At 50.9% G+C, this 20,730-nt stretch overlaps 1 protein-coding gene across 3 annotated transcripts; it reads right to left on the bottom strand.

Moving 5' to 3' along the window:
• Window positions 1-810: 810 nt before the first annotated feature.
• On the bottom strand, window positions 811-18,852 carry CACNG5 (calcium voltage-gated channel auxiliary subunit gamma 5). 3 transcript variants are annotated; one of them, XM_075111252.1, is made up of 9 exons: window positions 18,741-18,852; window positions 17,635-17,795; window positions 12,892-12,964; window positions 12,340-12,666; window positions 5,335-5,569; window positions 4,500-4,586; window positions 3,608-3,748; window positions 2,820-2,965; window positions 811-2,411 (listed from the first exon to the last, which is right to left on the bottom strand). In XM_075111252.1, exons 5-9 carry the CDS (start codon window positions 5,540-5,542, stop codon window positions 2,154-2,156), a joined length of 840 nt encoding a protein of 279 aa, XP_074967353.1. In that variant the 5' UTR covers window positions 5,543-5,569; window positions 12,340-12,666; window positions 12,892-12,964; window positions 17,635-17,795; window positions 18,741-18,852; the 3' UTR covers window positions 811-2,153. The 3 variants fall into 3 exon arrangements, with proteins under 3 accessions (XP_074967353.1, XP_074967352.1, XP_074967354.1); XM_075111251.1 differs by having other exon boundaries at window positions 12,340-12,964; XM_075111253.1 differs by lacking the exon at window positions 12,892-12,964.
• Between the last annotated feature and the right edge of the window lie 1,878 nt (window positions 18,853-20,730).

Below are 20,730 nucleotides of genomic sequence, written 5' to 3'. Positions count from 1 at the left end.
CAGTACAAAGGAAAATTCCATTTGGGGACAGGGAGGTCTCATGGTGCTGCACAGGATTAACTGCACTAAATGACTCCCCAGTGTGGAGGAATGTAGCTGTGTGGGACAGCCCTTGCGCCTCTGGGCATCAGCAATTTTGGTGATCCTGAAGGTCTCCCTTCCAAGAAGGGCTGAGAACATAAAGGATCCATCACGGGGAAGATGCAAAGGCAACTATCTTTGAGCCACCAGAAAACACTAACATCAAGGCCAGCAAACTAGAGCGGGCTCTGGGAAATGCAAGATCGTCACTTGTGAACTCAGCACTTTCTTGGAGCCTAATTCACACTGAACGGAGATCCTAGTGGAAAACCGATGGTTTATCTGGGTGGGGCGAACAGATGAGGACCAGCAAACTTTGTCGCTGCATGGTAGGGCTGGGTTGTGCTTTATTGCTTGAACCTTCCCAGCAGCAAACCTGTCATGTAGCACTTACAAACTGGATTTTAAAGTGAGAAAACAGATGCTTGGGGGTAATATAAAAACTAAGGGTAAATAAAACTGTGACTACAAAAAAATGCCCTGGTTTTAAAACTTAACAAATTAGGTGTCAGTGACATTAGATATACACTAGATACACGTTACTTGCTTATCTGAAGGAACTGGAGAGGAAATAACCCCGGTCAAGATTTGCCTGCAGTGAGGTCCCATGGGACAGGCGTCAGAGTCGATGCTGCGCCAGGACTTGGACCCTACTTCGGAGCAGTTTATAAATAATAAATAACAACAAAATTCATTACATGGTATGCTACAAATGAGGTTAAAAGTGCATGTATTCTATTTGTTTTAATTACAGTAAGACAAAACAAGCTCAAATATACCAAAAACCCCTGGAGGGTTTTGTTTTGCAGAAAGGAATTTTGCAGAAAGATTTAAAATAACAAGAACAGAAATAAAACTTGAACAAAGCTCTTTCTCCTGAGAGGGGACAAGCTTGCAGCTTGCACAGGAGCACACAAGGGAACGCGGCCTTCTCCTTCCCTGCCCTTCATTTTCAATCAGTGATGCTCTCACCCTGGCAGCTGTCAAGTCTTCTAAGACCAAAATGCTAAAGCATCTTATGTAATTTTAAAATGAAACCTCAAAAGAAGGTCCATACACACACACAAAGCAGCTAAAATACCATTTTCTTGCCAAAAATGAAATATAAGCCAACTACTTTGCTATGGTGGACTAGTGCCATTAACTTCAGCTGCACCACTGTAAAGTTTGCGTTTGGTTTGCGAACTCGCTTTTTACTGAAATAACTTGCACTTCTGGCAATAATTTCCCCTAAATCCTGTGCCTAATGTTTCCTGTGGGAAAATTTTCAGTAGTTTTTCCACTCAATACTGCACTGAAATTCTCCCAGTCTCTTCAGACCTCCATGGGTCTCCAGGGATGGAGGAGTAAATTTGGGTGCTGAGCCACCCCAACAGCCCAGACACCCCAGGGCTGTAGTGCCTCCAGTGTAGCATGGGATATTTAAGCAACAGTTTGCAAGTGGCTGTAGAGAAACAACCACCTGCTTATGTCTAAGCCTGCTGAGGTATAGTTGAGAAAGATGGCTATTTCCCATTGCAGCCTAGTTAGAAGTGATATCCAACAGCAAGAGATATCAATCAGGACAAAATTTGTATTTTTCTAGTAGTGGCTACTTCTTGGAAATTTACACAAATCTGACGCCTGCTGGCTTAGGCTGATAAATCTGTAATTAAATGATACACGCAAATGCAGAAAGTTTTGCAGTCTACCTAAACCAAAAAAACCCCACTTTTTTCTTCTCCTTAGTTCTACTCTATTTTCTTTTTTCTGCTCTCAGGTCCAGCCCTGGATTTATCCCCCAGGCAGAACTGCTGTTTGCTCTGTAGGATGAGCTGAAACAAGAGGACTTTGGAGAGATTTTTAGTTATGCAGGGAAGAATAAAAGAGGAACCAAAAACACCAAAGAAAGGAAAATATCCCAATTGCTTGGGTTACGTTTTGGTTATATAACCAATCTCTCTGGTTATATTTATGCTCCCATAAATAGAGATTTGCCCTGAAAGAGTGGCCTAAAAAAAAAGAAAAAAGACAGAGTCAGGAGGTGGCGACCGTCGGCTCTTGGGTGGGAGCGGGTGCAGGGGTGGCCGGGCTCAGCACGGGGACGAGGACATCTGGTCGTAGTCGGGGCACTTGAGCAGAGCCGGGTAGTTACTGTTCATCTGCAGGGACGCCTCGCTGGAGATATCCGAAGGGCTGCGTCCCCGCGCCCACGCGTCCGGGTGCAAGAACTGGCCCGAGTAGTCGGAGCAGTTGCTCAGACGGGGACGGTAGAAGCCGGGGTGAGGTCGGTAGATGTCCTCGGCCGTGTATCGCTTCATGAACAGGTAAACAGACATCACCCCGGCGCTCTGCAGGGGAGAGACACAGCCTGACGCTCACCCTGCTAACAGCTGCCTTCTCCACCACCAACAAAACAGAACCAAAGAATAAATTGCTTTTTTTGCTCTGCTGACGATGCACAAGGGCTCCCAGACAGTCACTTCACTGCCCTGTGCCCCGGGTTCCTGCAGTAAATAACATGCACAACCACGTCTCCTCCTCTGCATCCATGTTCGGCATCAAATCGTGATCAAATGCCCCATCAGTGCTCCAGGCTTGGGGCCTGTCCTCACTGTATATGTTTCCCACCATACTATATATCTGTTCTTATAGCCTACCCTTAAACCCCATCTGAGTCCTCTTTCTGCCCACAGCCTCAGTGCCTCCCTGCCCCCCCGGAACGGGATATACTCATTACAGTGACAGCTCCCAAGTACCTCCGTGAGAAGGAACGAGATGGCAGAGAAGGCAAATGACCATCCGTATTTGTAATTGAAGAATGTTTCTGAGTCCTTGGTCCTGTTCAGCATCTCGTCGTTAATGCTGGATATGTAGAGGACCAGCCCCACCACCAGGGACAGACCTGGGGAGAAACCGAGGAGAGGGAGAGCAGGAAACGCTTCAGGGATGAAGCTGCTGAAGAAGCACCTCCCTTTAAGACCTGACTTGTGGGTAGAAGTGTAAAACTGTGGAAGTGTGCTTGAAATAACTGGGAAAAGAGGCTACTTTCCTCCTGAGCTAACCCAGGGCACTCCTCTCATTTCACTCAAACCATTACCTGCTCAAGCAAGTCCGTGTGCACCGGGTAGGAGCTGGCTTCAAAGCTCGGCTGTCACAGCTATTTGTTTAACACTAGCACAACACCATGAATAAAACATTCACTTGTCTCATGTAAAAACATCTTGGCTGAGAAGTTTGAAGTTTCAGGTCTCTCCTGCAATGGATGTACCATGAGAGGCATCGTCTCCCCCAGCACCCGCTCCTGCACGGGCGGTGGGTGCTTTTCCCCACATCTCCTCACCACTGCCACAGACGAGCTTTGCACCACATGATTTTCCATCCTGCAAAGCCCGAGCAGGCTGCGGGGCCGAGCCGGGAGCCCCCGCGGGTGGTCACGCCAACGAGGAGTCACCACGAGTGGGTTAGGAGAGCACCAGCAGCTGCGAAAGCAAACATGCTCCATGCTCAAGGATTTTGAGGAGAAAACCTGGCTAGCAAAGCTCACCTGACAGGATGAAGAATATCCCCGAGACGAAGGCAAGGATGGTCCTATGAGGCCGAATGTGGCCGATGTTGCTCAGGATGAAGCCGATGAACATGAAGAAGAGGCTGACCAGAGGGAAGGGGGTGGCAGAGCGGATCATCTCTGGTGGGAGAGGAGCAGAGGTCAATCCTGCCCACATAGCACAAGAAATGGGCTCGGGCGGGTGGGACGGCTACAGCCCTGGTGCTCTCTGACCACGTCGTGTCCTTCCTCGCTCCTGGTTAATGTGGCTGCCCCTGCACATCTCCCCAGGCCCTGGCAGGGGTTTCCCTCTGTGCTAACGAGCTGAGTAAAGAGGGAACTCTGGCTGGCTGCAGAAATGTCTGCTAGTGTTTGAATTTCTGAGGGTTTCTACATGAAGTGTTACATGGGGAAAAAGCCTATTGGAACCTGTGTTTTTCTCTAGCTTCACTGCACAACTGTTTCCTGGACAAATCTATTTATTAAATCAGAAATGACTGAAGAATTCATTGTGAGAGCTGTGACACTCCATCCTCAATTTATCACACTATGCAATGTGTAAAATTGACTGCTACAGAATAAATACAGCTGCAAATTACAGGGAGGCGACTATAAAGCCAAACACTTCCATAAACATCAGCGCTGAATAGCCAGTGACAGGAAACTGTACAGCTTAGAGCCTCTGCCATTAGGAAGGGATGTCCCCAAAAGCTTATGAGCATATTGGGTAATTCACATAGTAAAAAAAGTAGTTACATCCTTGCATGGTGGCACTGTCAAGGAACTAGGTGCTTCTCCAGCAAGGACACAAAGGGGATTTCTTGGGGGGACCCCTAGTGACCCTTTGGTGCTTTGCAGGATGCAAAGAGTGAGACCCCATCGAACCACTTACTCAGGACGTTGACTGTGGATTCAGACGTCAGCTGGATGTTCATGGGCATGACGTATTCGATAGTGAAGCACCGGCCACGCTCTTCACCTGCGGCAGACACAGACCAAGTCACACCTGCAGTATGTCTGTTTATTTTTGGTGGAGGAGAGAGTGGTTTTAAAATTAATTTCAGTGCATGCATAAAAACAGTCTTGCTTTTTTAGTGCTGCTTCCATCTGGGGTGTCAGTGTTTGGGGCTGAAGAAAGACATTTCTCAACTACCATCTCTCTTGCACAAAAGGACTCCCTTGTACACAAAAACATGGACCCTGAAGCCAGAGGATTTAAGGTCACCCCAGGGGTGGTGTCAGAGCGCCTTGCTCCCCCAACTTTTTCAAAGTAGCAGCTGAAACTTTGTGACATTTCAGGTCGGTCACTTTGAGATTCCCATTCCCTTGGGTTTTATTCAACTCCGTCCCTGCAGCCAAGTCACTTCATCAAACTTGGCGTGTACGGAGGGAACGGTCCAGCTGACCTGAATCTAAATGTTGCAGGGACAAAATGGAAAGTTTTGAGCTGCTGCCCAAGGCGCTCGGATGGAGCAGGATGGGGGGACAGCGGGGTCTGGCACAGCAGCACCGAAGTCACCCAAAGCCTGCGTGCAAAGGCACTTTTATCCATCTGACTATTAGAGCTGGGCATGGGGTGATGTCATTACTCAGGCTGTGCCTAACTTTGGAAGCAAAGATGGGTACAGCCTCTAAAAACCCTGTTTTCCCCAGCTCTTTCCCATGGTATGAAGCTGACACACAGCAAACGTCACCTTACAGGGACATTTTTGGGAGGGAACCCATACCTGCCAGAAAACAGACCCTCCAAAGCCCCGAGTGCAGCGACAGTTTGATTTCCGCCGTCTGGTTTTGGGGCTGGACGATGCCCTCCTCCAGGTAGAGCCAGTAGTCGGTGCTGACGGAGATGCCCAGGAGGCCGAGGCCGCAGACGGCGAACACGCTGCTGAGCAGGGTCAGCGCCTTCCTGCCACAGGCACTCATTCCCAAAAGCATGGGGGGCCGAGGCGGCGGTGGGGACAGCTGCGCGGAGAGGGGACATAGCCATCAGCACGGAGCTGTCTACTGCTTTTTGGGGGAATGGATGTGTCCAAGCTTTGCTCTCTGCCCTTAATTGCATATTTAGGTCATGCTGAAATAAGCCATTAAAACAATCACGGCGTGCCCTGACAGATAGAGGGTTTGAACCAAATCCCACCCGACTGCTGCCCCACGCCAGCCCAGGGCTCGCGGATGTGCTGAACGCCGGGTGCTGGTGCCAGGGCAGGAGCAGCGTGGGATGGCCGGGAGCAGCTCATCAGCTCCTGTTTTATTTGCTGCAGGTGAGTTCCTGCTGCTCCAGCCAAAGCCGGCGCTCATCTCCCCAAGGATGTAGCTGAACCGCAGCAGCTGCCGTCCTCCGAGCCTTATCTCTGGGCAGCAGCACCAGCCATATCTCCTCGGCACAGGAGCCTCTTGAGGCTCATGTTCACTGCATTAACAGATCAACAAAAGTACTTTCAGCTGCCAGACCGAACCGCCCTCCCGAGCAGCTCTGGTCACCACCCCGCTCCCCCCAGTATTGCCATTCTTCCTCTTCCAGGGTAAGATTTACCCACTAGGGGGTCAAGATCCTGTTTTTGCAAAAACCATGCTACATTTATGCATGCTGAATGACATCATCAAATGCGTCAAAGCAGAGTAGTGTGACACAATAACCTGCCTTTTTTTACTTTTTATTATGCTTGCTGGATCAGAGCTGCAAGCACCGGTGTCGGCTGAACGCAGAGACTGAACTGGCCCAAACGGGGCTGTGCTTCAGGGGAGGCAGCGAAATGGGGCCAGAGAGCTGCAGTCAGGCCCTGGGAAAACATTACAGAAGGAGGCAAAAAACACTTCCATCATCTTCCATGTCACTTATGGATGGATTTTTTTTTTTAAATTTTATTCTCACTAATTTGTGGAATTTAGCAATTCTCATGGTGCCCTGCAGACTGATAAAATGTCACCAGAGCTCTTGGTGCAGCAAAGAAAAAGTGCAATTAATACGGGGGGAAAAAGCCACAGAAATGAAAAATTAGAGGAATAAGGGCAAGAAGGAAAAGATACACACAAAAGAGACAGTCTTCCGGGGAGTGCAAATTAGGCAGATAGCAATATTGACTGCTTTTATAAAGGCAGTATGAATCACAGTAAGTGCCGTGTCACGTCTATTTTCCAAGGCACGTTTTGCTGTTGTTCAGCACTGCAGACAATAAGGGGAAAAAAATATAAATCCAGCTCGACAACAAAAGCTACCATATTTAATGTAGTAGCAGCAGGATGCATCTTCCTTAGGCTCCCTTTAAAATTGCACGAGCCTTGTTCACACCACGTGAAGTTTCAAGGGACAACATCTGGGAGAGGGCTGGGGGCAGAGCACGGCATTCCCCCACTGCGTCCCACTGCCTGGGAAGGAGGGCAGAGTCCTCCTAAACACACTGTTCATTTGAAACACCAATTCCCAAAATAATGATGGATAAACAGTAGAGCTGGGGCACATATGTCGTGCGCCTCCCCGGGCGTCAGCTTTTGAACCTACGCAGGAATAGCTCCACCATACATGCACTCGGCCGGTGTTTGCTATCATGGCTCGCATTGGTGAACGGGGTCTTTGGAAGAGAGGTCTTGTTGGCGGTGGGATTTAGTGATTAAATGGGGAGATGTGGCTCCTGCCTGGGCTGGGAGATGACGGCTTGCTGTTCTGACCTGCCCAGGCGGGTGAGCAGACTGGAGGAGGGATTTATTTCTTGTACCTCTGAGGTAAGTATATTAATACTTACTTCCTTGCAGCAACTCTCGGAAATGCTAAAAGTCCTGACAGCTTGCACTTCTACACTCGAAAGCCTCCAAAGATAATGTTCTGCCGAAGTTCCCTCATGATTAATACGGCGACAGTGATAGTTATTTCTTGCCGCTGAACTGCCTGCGAGCCGAGCTCTCTCGGGCAGCTCTGCGCTCTTGCAGCGCCCACCCCTAGCACGTCCATAGCACAAATGCACACCACCAAGCTCCCCAGCAGCCCGGTCCTGTGCTGACCCTGCAGCAAGTTTCACACAAGGCAGACGGGAAGGAAACTTGTAGTTACTGTGGAGTCCAAATAACTGTATTTACTGACCAGATGCAACACCCAAGGCCTCTCTGCACCTCTAGCTCGTTGCTCTGGGAGGCAATAAAAAAGAAAAGTGGGGAATGCTGCTGGAAGAGTTGCAAATTCTTGAGCGAAAGAGAGAAAGGGAGAGACACTTCTTATCGCATCCTACCCTCAGTCCAAAGCAGACAAGTACATCTTGGTAGGAAGCAGATGTACTTGCACCCTCAAGCGCTGCAACAGTTCTGACAATTCTCTCCCATATGAAATTAAGGATTTGGCTCTTCCTACGTTCACACCGAGCCATTTCCCAGAAGGTAGCGACCTACGGGAAAGGGAGTGCTGTCACTTACAGACAGCCCAAGCAAATGCTCCAGCTCATGCTACTGCAAGCTTTCCACCTTTGGCTTTGCTAACAAGCCTCATTTTTAATGTTCTTATTTAATATTTCCCTCAGCTCAAGAAAAACAGGATGTGTTCCCAGGAGGGACACCTCCCTGCTCGGAGCACGAGGAGTGAGATGTGCAGAAGAGATGCCCAGGTTATTTTTTTTTTTTTTCCCTAAGGAATTAGGAGGCAACAGCTAACGAAGAACTAGTAGTTATGGGGTAGAGAAGCATGCCCTGCAAAGGCTGCCCTGCGCCGTGACAGCCTGACAGCAACCCTACTCTCAGGGGCAGAGACCAGCACAAAGCTGCAGGTGTTAGGACCCCGCTTCACCCCTTCATTGGATGGCAATATGCCATTTCCCAGCTCTTTATAGATCTCATGTGATCCAGCAATATGATCAGGCCAAACAAAGATCCTCTGGATCATCCGTTCTTCTCCCTCAGAGCCATACTTCCTAGTTGCCGCCTCAAAATGAACAGTGTTTACTACAGGGCATCTCATCCCTCTTGGCATTTTGGTGCCAAAATGTAAAAGGAGCTGGAATCTATTCTTGGCTCATGGATCAACAAACAGACTCCCTGTAAATTTTTTTGTTAATAAGGAGCCAAAAATCAAAGTAGGGAGTATGTGAAAGACCAGATAAAGTCATTCAGAGGGAAACAGCTAAACATTTCCTGTGATTTGTTGTTCATCAGCACCAGGCACTGGAAAATATACCCATTTGGCATCATTTATACTGGTCACTGGGGCGACGCTAGCGGCAGGAAGAGGGGGCGGGCATCAGAATCATGCCTCTCAATTGCCTCATTTCTTTTCTCTCTCACACTTCAATTTCCATGTAATCATGGTTGCATTAGAGAGCGATCCCTATTACAATCTTGCTGGCACATAAAAGTCGAGCCCGATGTGGTGGGGACAGGAGGCAGCGATGGTGCAGTGCAGCTGCTCGGAGCAAACCTTCCCCCATGTCCAGCACCTGGAGAATTAGCAGGGTTCCCAAGAGAAAGATTTTTCAAGGACACAAACAGGAGCAGCCTTGATTTTCAGCAAGGATTTAGGCCCCAGTAACCTTTACCAATTGTGTCACGCTTCCTACAGCTGAAAAGGTGATGCTATTCAGTTTCCAACAGGAGATGTTATTTTAAATTAAATGAATATAGCCCCAAAGATTTCCAAGAAATAGGACCTTAGAGCTCTTCCTGCTCTTTTGATCACACTGTGCCTTCTGGTAGTAGTCCAGGGAATAATAAAGGCAGCCTGCAATGTAATCTGCAGTCCTCATAATGAATTTCTTTTTGTCTTGGAGCCATAGCTTCTGATGGAAACTGCACATGGCCCTTGCCGGGACTGACCCCTTTGGAAAATGAAATGAATATTGGCCTTGTTCCTAACACACTTCACCCACTTCTAGGCATGAGTTGAAGTCCTTACCTATCGCTCCACAGTCACAGAAAGTATTATCCTGGTCCAGATTTCTAAGCCCACCCCTCCGTGAACTAAGACTGAGCACAAGCCCCTGCTCCGGGGCACGTGGATGGGCCGGGTTAAAATAAATATATTGCTGCTCAACTGCCTGGACAGGATGGGGTGTATCAATAAATCACTGCTCTGAGTTCAGCAGAAAACAGTGCTCCCTCCTACCCTGGGTAAAGGTAGAAAGAGCAGGGCTAAGCCAGGCCAAGCAGGCAGCTATTGATTTTTGCGTGGCTAGGGCATCATTTCCAATTTCCCGACATCTGTGAGGAGGGAAAGCACAGCCAAGGTTATCGGAGCAGACGGGAGGGAAGGTTTTGTTTGTGGAGGGGTGCTGGGATCCAGGGCAAGCCTGGCGACCTGCCTCTGTGGTTGTGAAAGCCTGGTCCCTGCTGCAAGCCAAGGGCAGCCAAGGGAAATCAGAAGTTAAGCCGTGGACCTGGAGCAGTGGGAGAGGCTAAGCAGAACATAAAGGAGGAGGAACGAAGCCTGGTGGAAGGGGAGTAGGAAACCCACTGAGTGAGTGATCGATGCACTAAGAACATCAAGGACCTGGGTAAGAGCTGGCAAACGCAGGAGAGCGTGAGCTGTGATGGAGCTGAACTGAAAGGACCAGCTCGCACTAAGCTGCGACAAGAAAATTGGGCTGGCTAAAAATAAAGGGCCTTCAAGCAGCACAATCTCTTCGTCAGGACACAATGCAGGCCACGAACATGGGCAAAATTAAATAGGTCAAGGAGAGTGGCTCTTTCAGAACTAAACTTCTCAAAGCCGGCAGTGGTCGGGCAGGCAGGACCGTGCTGGGGGGCTGGCCAAGGCCGCTGCCGCATTGTCACCCTCCTTCAGACAGCGCCATGCCGCCCTGGCTGCCTCGTGGCAAAGCCAGAAAAGCCTAATTTAGTCATTAATTACCACAACGGAATAGAAAGGTGGTTTCAGAGAGTACAGCAGTTCCCACTTTGCTTATGGAGCACCCAAGGGGAACAAATGCTTCAGTCCTAAAACAGTGCATGCAAGACGCAGCCTGCATCCAGCTGACCCAAACTGATGCTCTATCACTTTGCAGCGAAGGTTTTTCCAGTGTGAGGAGCACACAGTGAGATGAATTTTGCCACAGCTGGGTGTATGCAGCTCAGCAGAGGAGGGGAAGAGGAGAAGACGGTGTGGGCACTGCCCGCTGCTCCATCTAGGACCCAGGAGAAGCAGCTCCACAAGCCTTACTTGGAGAATTGGGTGACTGGGAAAGATAGTTTTAGGTTTGGAATTACCACCTGGGAAGCAACAGACCCTCCTGAAGCTTGGAAAAGGTGTACTTCAGGCAGGAGAGAAACACAAGACTTCTCTGCTTCCATGTAGCAGCTGGAGAGCAGGGGTGGCTGCAGAGCAAAGCAGTACCTGGCTGGGCTCATCGCTGAGAGGGAAATGGCCGAAGGGGACGTGGTTTGCCAGGAGCCCTGTCCTGGGCTGCTGGCACCCGCCACCTCACGTGCTGCATGGGAAGGACGGAAATATATAATGCAGCTTTACAGAGCTGCGTTAGTGTCATACAGAAATGTCAGCTCAATTTCTGAGAGAGAAATTATATATTGGAAAAATTAAGCACAGAAATAAATCTTTTTGATGTGGAGGAGGTTTAGCCTGATATTAAGAAATGAAACAGTCCATCTCATGGCAGTTTGAACAAGCAGTAGTAACTGCAACTACCAACAGCCATAAACTTCAAAAGGATCAATACTGGACTTGAAAGCTTCCCCTTGGCTGCTAACAGCGGCGTTGCACAGCCAGCCCCGCAAGCAGCACTGCCATTACAGCCAGACAGAAACAGCAGCGTTGAATCAATCAAGTGCACTGGGCTAACAGGCTCTTGAACCAGGGAGGCTTTTATTTAAAAAAAAAAAAAACCAAACCCAAAAGACGGCTGGTTATGAGTTATTTGAGCCTAGATTGAGCCACAGCAATCATAATCCTGTTAGTTCTGCTTGTCACAGACACAAGGAACACCTGAAAAATAATTGGAAGAAACGATGTGTGACCTCCACACACTGTAATGCTCACTACTGACTGATTTTATGAGCGGGATTACTTGGGATTTTTCCCTTAAACTTGACTTCCATAATTTTTCCAAGAAATCCCCCTTTTCCCTGGCATTTCCCATGATTCATTTCTTATCCAAGTTATTTTTTCAAGCTTGAACAAAAAGACTTTCATGGCAGTGCAAGCATGAAGGAAATGCTGTATGGAAAATACCATATTTTTCTACTGAACCCACAGCCTGCTTAGTGAATCCCCAAGGCTGACCCACAGCTGCTCTTCCCTTGCCTTCTTTACCATGCTCTGGTCTTTTTGCCGTGGACTGCTCAAAACCTGACATGTTTGCCTGGGCCAAGTTTGCAAGGGTGGTTGTTACTGATTAACCGAGCCCGCCTTCAGCTCCAGCACCATATGCAAGGAGTTCAGATGATATTCCCGAGGTCGCAGCAGCTCAGTGGAGATTTATTTCCCTACCACAGCCTTCTACAAGCCACTTTCCTGAACCAGCCACCTCTGCTGTGTCCGCACCGCCCTGCTCACTGGGGCGATGGCTCCGCTCCAGCTCATTCACACTAATGGCTTTGGATGATACCAGCAACTTTCAACAAAGAACATCATCGACCAAACAGCCTCCCCGGTCCCGGCTCACACGCTGCTGGCACAGCCCCTGTGCATACAGCTAGTGTTCAGTCACGTGGTCTTTCTGGATCCACAAATATCCCCCCCAGACCTCATATAGAGCACATCCCGCCCACGTGTCTCCTTTTTTCTTGACGTTTAAGGCTCTTACCTCTTCTAACCCTGGCTGAAGCAATGTTTTGGCAAGCAGAACCTGCAGTGTTCCTGTGAAGGCGGGAAGCTCAGGTTCTGGCAGGCTGACTGTGAGGCGAGTGTCACAGCGAGGAGGGTCCTCGATGGCTGCTGCAGCTGCTGCGTGGCTCTGGGAGGAGCTGGGTGGCTTTGGCAGTGGGCAGGGGAGAGGTCCTGGACCATACGAGATGGTGCAGCCTCAGCTCTCCACCTCCAACCAACTCACATGAGGGGTGCGCAAGGCTGGGACACAGGGACAGGCGGACAGCAGGCAGGTCTCTGCTTCCACGCACCGGCAGCTCCTACCCTGTGGTTTTGTAGAGAATTGTTACACAAAGTACATTTCTCATGAGGGAAATAGCAGCTAAAGCCCATGCACCCAAATCCAGGTCTCCAGGTCTAAACTATATATATGTATGTATATTTTCAAATCTTACACCACTAAAAATAGCAGATCCCTTTCCTTTGCAGATCCCTTCCCAATGCCCTCTCACCCTCTGCATATCAAAGCTGACGTACAATATTCACCTACTTGCAGTGTGTCGGAGTGCTCGCAGTCAGGGACATGAGTCAAACGACTGGTTTCAATACTCTGTTACAAAGAGCTACAAAGGCAGAATAAAAGGGGGAATATCTAGTGCCGCAAAACAAACCGGCTGGGGACTTTGCTATAAGACCTGCAGAAACCTCGTTGCTATGGGCCGTGCGGAGCAGTGCTTGCCCATTAACCCCTGCGTGCTGTACACTGCAGGTTGTACTTCAGATCCTAAATACATAAACTCCAGTAACCTGACGATCCAGTGACCCTCTTCTGGCTTTGGTGTAGTGCTTCCTTCTGCTCATCTTGGCTGGCGCAGAGGGAGCCTGAGCAAACTCAGCAGCAGGGATAAGAGAAGGCAACGTAATCTCACTGCGTATGCAGTGGCTGGAGGAGAGCAGCTGGCTCAGCTGCCAGCATCCCCTTCACACCAGGACCAAGGCTGGTCTGGTCTAGGGGAATATTAAATCTATAACAGTTAGTTAGTTCTCATTCACTTCCATGGTCATTTAAAATGGCACAAAGTCCTGCAATGGCCTTGTATATTAAAAAGAGGAGAATAAGCCTCTTTCTTGCACAATGATGGCTTTTGAAGGTCTCTGTGTCATTCCAGCAGCAAGGCGGCTCACAGCATGATTGAAGATCTCAGGCACCTTTTCCATAAGATATTTATGTTGTTTTAAACTGAAGTGGGTATGAACAGAACCCACAAATGCAGCGTAAGCCTTTCCCTCAGCCCTGCAGGAGCCGTGAATTATGAATGGCAGCGCATGAAATTTCTCTGGGCTATAAACTTTTACTGCTACAGAAGGTCTAGGAACAAGCCCCAGTTAAAGCCCAGGTTTCAGGAGATGAGGCTGCTCCCACCAGGCTGCTCAGCAGAGAGGGGCCAACTCCCCCACTTCCTTCTTTTCCCCTTAATGATCAGTGCATGTCGGCTTGAGCTAAATTAAGCAGCACCAGGAGGTAAAAAATAGCATTAAGAGCTAATTAAAACTCTTCCACCTCCCCCGTGTTGGTGGCAGGGAGAGGCAAGCCCTGGTTACCCGTGCCATGGAGGCAGGGCAGCCCGTCACAGGTCTTCCCCCGCTGCTGCAGCTCTTCTCGCCAGTGCTGGCAGCCGGAGTGTTTTTATGAACACTTTCAGTGTGATAAACGAGAGAAAGCAAGAAATCCCTGGAGCGCCACTGGCGTTTCTGAACGCCGAAGGCTGTGGACAAGCGGTGCATTGGGCAGGCGGCATGTGCTGGCCATGGCTGCTGAAACCTCTGTCCCTCGGCGTGATTAAACATGACTGCTAGCACGAAGCAGGCGCCTTGTTAGCCAGGAGGCTGCTTTTCCCCTTCCCCGCTTAGAAACCAGCTTTACCACAAAGCCTCCGAGTATGAAACCATGGCATAAAGAAAGCTGAGGAGGACTGTATCATCCACACCTCAGGCAAACATCTTACTAACCCAAGTGCCACTCGTGGCTGCCATTAAACCCAGTTACCAGACACAACAGCTGCTCCACGTGGCTTTGCTTAAGTGGTTTGGGTCACAGCTCCTCAGATGCCAGTGGTGGTGTCTTCGTGCACAAGCTTTCCAGGTCTGACGATGAGCAGCTGCAGAAGTTTGGTCCTATCTTCACATAGGAAATGTCTTTTCTTTGTGTAGCTTGTTGGATTTAATAGTCATGTTATGTGATCTTAAAGTACATAATAAGCATTTACACATCACTGGAGATACTAAACTTTCTCCTCCCCTGATTTTAGCAAGATTCATTGCCATTTCCAGGATTTAACTGGAAATGTCCCAGCAGACAGGATAGGAAAAACCGTGCAGGGCATGGAGCAGCCTGAGACCAGGCACAGGCAGCACGACCCAGTTAGAGGAGCACAGCTTGGTACCAAGCCCGGCGTGGCCTCAGGACACGGGCTGCTTGCCCTGGTCAGTGCAGGGGAGCACAGCCATGTCCTGGGAGAGTCTGCGGGGACAGGGAATAGACTCAGGCTCACTCCTCCATCCTTCCCCCAGGCCAGCGCCCATTACCAAGTGAAACTTGGTCTGACTGTGTGTAGCTGATCCCTGCGGCAACCACCCAGCAGGCCCTCTCCTACCACCTATATAATGACCTGATGTTTCTTCTCCATGTGGTCTGCAAGATATTTTACAGTAAGAACTGTAAAACAGTTGACACACATGATGCTGACATTGCTTTCCTCTTCAGCTATCCCCACCCTCCCTCAGTTGTTGGATAGAACAGGGCAGTTTTGTCCCAATTTCTTTCCCACCTGTAGCTCACCTTTACTGTGCTTCAGAAGAGACATGCTGCTTCCCAAGCAGCAGCTCCAGCATTGAAAGGATTTAACATAACCTTCCAAATCACCCAGTTGTCTAGGCTGGGTTTGCTGGGTTGCTTCTGGCCATCTGCACCTTCCAGGGACTCCAAACAACATCCAAGAGAGGACCATTTTCTATTGAATATAAAGCCAGTGCAGCTCTGAGCATCCCCTCAGGAGCCACCACTGCTCAGCCACCACAGCAGCGGGAACCAGGGGAAATCTGACACGAGAGAAGCTGGGGATGGCAAGAAAGGAAAGCAGAGCCCCAGCTTGGGTCAGGTATTTTGGCAATGCCAAAGACAAAGCTCTCTGTACCTGTAAAAAGCAATGGCATCCACCCTGACTCAGGTAAAAGGCGGGAGCTGAAGGCAGAGCAGCTGCCAGTCCCACCACGGCTTCACCCAGGCCCTGCCATGGTCCTGGGAAGGTCTCTCAGAAAACAGGCTCTGAGTTGCCTTTTAGCTGTGACAAGCAGGATGTGCACGGTCTGTAACTCCGTGAGAACTGATGAACGATGCTCCAGGATTTCCTGTCCCTCCCTGTGCCAGCACCTGCCGTGGGCCCCCACATCGCTGCCTCTCACCTGGCTCCAGCGCGGTCTGTGCTGTCCAACTTGAGCACCACCTCAGTTAAGTATTTCCCAAATAGTTAGAAAATGTTTCTCCTGTGATGTATTCTATCTCAGTCCCTGAAATGCTAATCCTTACAAACAAAAGGAGCGCTCAGCTTTTGCCTGGGACATGGCACCCAGGGAGTGACTTTGCCCTGGCAAAGGGAGGACTGGAAAACTCTTCCTATCTGCGCGTGACTTAGCGATGGTTGGAATGTCTCGTCAAGGCTTGGCATTATGGTATCAGATTCTGTTGCTGAATTTTTAATAACCAAACCAATACAGAGTCTCTACACCCAACTTTCTGACTGCTGCAAAAGGGGAGGTTTCTACCCACCATGCTCACAGCTCTGCTGTCTGCTGTCCTGCTGGCTGGAGAAGGCGGCGGGACACAGATGCCCATCTGGGACCTTGCTGCAACCCCATGCTCAGGCCACCTCTACCAAACAGAACCCGTGCCTCTCCGAGTGAGCAGAGATATTCCCAGCCAGAGCTGCCACAGAGGAAAGGGACACCTATTGTAACCAGGCGTTTAGTCCCTCCTGAGGAGAAGCCAGGACCATGGGGCTGCCCACTTGTAGGGCTTCGAGGGTGAGCAAGGTCCTGCCCTGGCAGACCTGAGCCTCTGCTCCCTGCAGACGGGGACGTCACCCAGCAGCGCTGGACAGGCACAGACTGGGAAAGTGAATTATCCGCAAGTTGTCTTGGGTCAGTAGATGCCATCTGCTGTGCTGCTCAAATAACCCCCCCTCAGCGCAGCCCTGAGCACTGCTCTGACGAGGTTTTTCACTGATGAGCAACGACACCTCCCTCACAATAAAGGAAAAGCTGCAAGTCCTGTCTTCCAAAGGGACCAGACACAAACTGCACTCATCTGTAACAGCCCATTTTCTGAGCCTGATGATGCGGTCCTTTGACAAATTCCATTTTCCCAGTAAATGTTTTACTATAAACATCAGAAGTTTGTGGCTATACAGCGATAAAATTGATGTGGCTTTGATTCTAGAGCACATCTAGAACCGAAATCCCCTTTAATTTCAGGGAGATTAAGACTCCCAAATAACTTTGGTCCTAAACTCCATCATCCAGTTGTTTTAAAAATGCCACCTTAAAACCAAGGGCTTTAAATCTTCCCAGCTGACTTATGAAAAGCTCCTGGCGCTCGCTCCAGCCGTACACTTGCGCAGCTCACAGCTTGCCGATACCGTTGAAGCCTCTGTGGGCTTGTGCATCATTTCCCTTTCATATTTTATATTCCCTTCCCTCTCCATAAATGAAGCTGAAGCTAGAAATGCTGCGGTACAGATGCTGCCAGGTGGGGATTCATTCAGCTCAATGAATATATTCAACAGCTACAATAATACAGCAAGGGATTGGAGAAATAAACATACAGAAGCATTTCTGTCCCCTGGACACCACGTGGAGCACCCGCACGGCACCCAAGGGAAGGCGTGATGGCAGCGGGACGGGCTGCTGAGAGCCACTCTCCTGCACTTTGGCTTTTTACGTGGGTCGTGACGTTACAGACAAACTGTGCCCCTAAAATCCAGCAGCAGATGAACCTCTAAAGGGAACCCAAACACATGGCACTCGTGAAACTGAAGGGCAGCAGTGATGGAAGTGTGGGAACGCTCCTCCAGCAAAGCTGCCTGCCCGGTCACGCCAGCAGCACCCGCTGCTACTGCACAAAACTCAGCAGAAATACTCCTTTTCGACGTTCTTGCTAAAGTAGTGCTATTTTCAGTGAATGCAATGCCCTTGCTGCCCTTCCCAAAGGTTCACCTGCACTGTGGAGGCCACCTACCAGCTCCAGCGAGGCCTCCTCTTCATCGCCCTCTCCCCCGCAGAGGTTCAGGGAGTGTGAGGGACACGGTGGGGACAGCGGCGCTGCAGGTCAGACCCCCTCTCCGGGCGCCGCCGAGGAGCCTCCTGCTGCTCTGCGCCTGGAAGACCCAACCCCAAAACCTGCGAAAAGCATTACACGTCAGGGGTTGATGAAGTTTTGCGAAATGCCAAGCAATTAATCAAGAGCTGAACGGCGTGTCGGAAACCCGCCCTGCTCGCTGCTGTGGTGGCTGAAATACCACATTTCACGTCTCACCACCTTTCACAGGGTATGAATAAGTAGCGCGTGGAGAAGCGAAGACAGGCTCCACGGCCCCTTTCGCCTGTTCATATGGTAACACATGATCCAGCATTTTTTTCCTCCCTACTGTACTTCACTTAACAACCAGACCAGGTTTTCCTCATCTAGCCTCTCTTGAATTCACACTCCCCTCTCCAAGGGCTTTACTACACTGAAAAACACGGGCAGCCCCTGACGTCCAGCACATTTACATTCCCTGCGAAAAAAATACACTTCTTTTCCTCGGCTCAACGTTCAGAAGTCACCGGTGACGGCGGGGACGCCCGCGGTGCCCCAGGGACGGCCTCGGTGCCCGCCAGCGGTCTGCCGGAGAGCCGCCCCGGGCCGCCGGGCCGGGCTCAGCCCCCCGAGCGCTGCGGAGCGGCCCGGGCTCCGCCGGGGCTCCGGCCCCCCGGCCCCCGCCGTCCCTGCAGCGCTTGGCTGCGCTTCGGGGGGCCGGGGGACCCCTAAGGACGGGGCACCGCGCCCCGCCCCCCCCCCCCCCCCCCCACCCCGGGGAGCTGCCGCGGGCACGGCCGGCTCTGACTCCAGTGGGGATACGGAAAATACAGACATACCTGCTCCAAGCCCCGCCGCTCCGCGCCCGGGCGGCGCCCCCAGACCGCCCCCCCGGGCTTAAACTTTCAGGGTTTTGCATCCAAATCGGGACCGACACCCCTCCCCCCCCCCCCCCCCAGCCACTTCTAGGACTGGATTCACTCCCCCCCCCCCCCCCGCCCGGGAAGTGTCCCCGCCCGGAGCCCCCCTCCCACCCCGGCACCCACCGGCGCTGCTCCGGCGGCGGGACGCGGCCGTCGGCCTCGGGGATGCTCCGCGCCGCGCCGGCGAGGGCCGGGAGAGCCCGGGAGGAGAGGGCATCACATTGCGCCGGCGGGGACAGCCCACCTCCCCCTCCCTCCGTAGCCCCTTTCCCTCCCTCCTTCCCTCCCTTCATCCCTCCTTCCCTTTCTCCATCCTTCCCTCTTTCCCTCCCCTTCCCTCCCTTTCTCCATCCACCCCTCCTTCCTCCCTCCCTCCCCCCCCCACGTCCCTCTCTCCCTCCTTTCCTCATTCCCTTTCACTCTTTCCCTTTGTTCCCCCACTTTAGCTCTATTCCCCTCCCTTCCTTTTCCTCTGCTCCCCTTCTTTCCCTCCGTCCCCAGTCCCTCAGCTCCAGCTGGTGGCTCCAGTTCACCATCAGGGCGGGGGTAGGAGCCAGCATTGCCCCTGCCCCTCCGTGCATCCTCCCCTCCATGCACCCCCAGCCCCCTGCACCCCCCACCTGGAGAGACAGCCCCTCTGGGGCCGGCGGTGCTGGGTGGGCTGTGCTCCCTGGGACACGACTCATTTAGCAGCTGGGGAAGGGAAAACTGGCTCCAGCCACTGGTGTCAAACAAATCCACATCTAAGGACACAGCAGACAACAGGGAGGATTGGAGGGCAGCAAGCCAGTGCACTGGAGGAAGCCAGCTTGGCAGGACTAGGACCAGGGCAGGGAGAAAGCCAGGGCTAAAGGAGAGAGGGACACAGGGCCAGCTGCTGTGGGCTCTGGAAGCTACTGCCAGATTGAGTGATTCAGCCAAAACACATAGAAAATGAGTGGCAGAGCCAAGAATAAGGACACAGTTCCATCAGGGTGTCCAGCAATGGGACACTTCCTTGGATACAAAGGGAAGGACGAGAAAAGGGTCACACACCATGGAGGTGACTCCTGCTACGCGAGCTGCCACCCCAGGCCGCAGGGCCGAGGGCAGCTCACGGCCACCATCGCAGCGCCTGAAGCTTGGGTTTGTATGGCAGTTTCTGCCGCGAGAGCTTATTCTGTGCAAGGGCTTTGCACGTGGGAGGGTTGCTCCTCCATCAGGGAGCAGTGCAAGACAGCAGGGTGGCTCCCAGGTAAAGCATTGCTGAGGTCTCGCAGCAGAAAACACACTAAACTATTCATTAATTACAAGTCTAATAAATTCAGCTTTTAGTAAGTACTGGGTCTTTAGTAAGTACGGTTTCTGCACAGCTTTACCCATGCATTTTGCTTACTGCAACAATTCTTCAACAATTCCCAGTGCTCTGGCTAAAACGCGCTGTATCTCTGCCTGAGACATCCTCAGTTAGCAAAACAGGAATATCTTAAATAGAATAAATGAAAATAAAGTGAGATATGAGATGCGGAAAAGGCGTTGGTTAGAGGCTTGTTTGAAGTCAATGGAGCCCTGTGCTCTGGCTTGTTGAGCTCTGTTTTGATTATAGAAATAACAGAAGCTGATGCAGACGTACAAGTTTTGATTTCTCCAACCAGAACATGGTGGAGCCTAATACAGCAAAACCCCAGTGAGATCCAGGCTGGTGGAAACCTGCCTCCCAGTAGGGCCCCAGCTGGCAGCCAGAGCATAGTGGTTATTTGTCTTTGTGGGATTGCACCCCCGCATATGTTCCTTTACACAAAATTACAGTAATACTTACGTTATAGTGAATTCAGCATGTTTTCCTGGGCTCATCTCTCAGCCCCCTAAGGAAGAGCTGGCTGGCGTTGCAAAGAAGCATCTTCCAGTGCACCCTTCCTTACAGCTGGAGTTCTCAAAACAACCCCCAAAGATATTTAGTACCTCTCAAGCACCTCTTGTTTGTATTTGAGGAAGAGCTGAAGGCAGCAAATCCATCCAGGGATGGACAGTAAAGAGACAGCAGGGACTCGGCAGAATGGATTCTGTGCTGGAAAAAGGCAGCTGAAGAGGCAATGCCCTCTGGGACCCCCAGCAGCCGCGGGGGGAGGAGGCT

This window comes from Phalacrocorax aristotelis, chromosome 16 (assembly GCF_949628215.1).
Source record: "Phalacrocorax aristotelis chromosome 16, bGulAri2.1, whole genome shotgun sequence".
NCBI lineage: Eukaryota > Metazoa > Chordata > Aves > Suliformes > Phalacrocoracidae > Phalacrocorax > Phalacrocorax aristotelis.
Note: the sequence above shows the minus strand (reverse complement) of the source record. Positions and strands in the feature narration are given on the sequence as shown.

Bases quoted from the DNA above. Each gene is read 5' to 3' on its own strand.
- CACNG5 (XM_075111251.1), bottom strand. From the start codon at position 5,542: ATGCTTTTGGGAATGAGTGCCTGTGGCAGGAAGGCGCTGACCCTGCTC. The intron at 4,587-5,334 runs GTATGGGTTCCC...TGTCTGCCGCAG, and splicing joins GAGGGTCTGTTTTCTGGCAG to GTGAAGAGCGTGGCCGGTGC. The intron at 2,966-3,607 runs GTGAGCTTTGCT...GTTTCTCCCCAG, and splicing joins GATATTCTTCATCCTGTCAG to GTCTGTCCCTGGTGGTGGGG.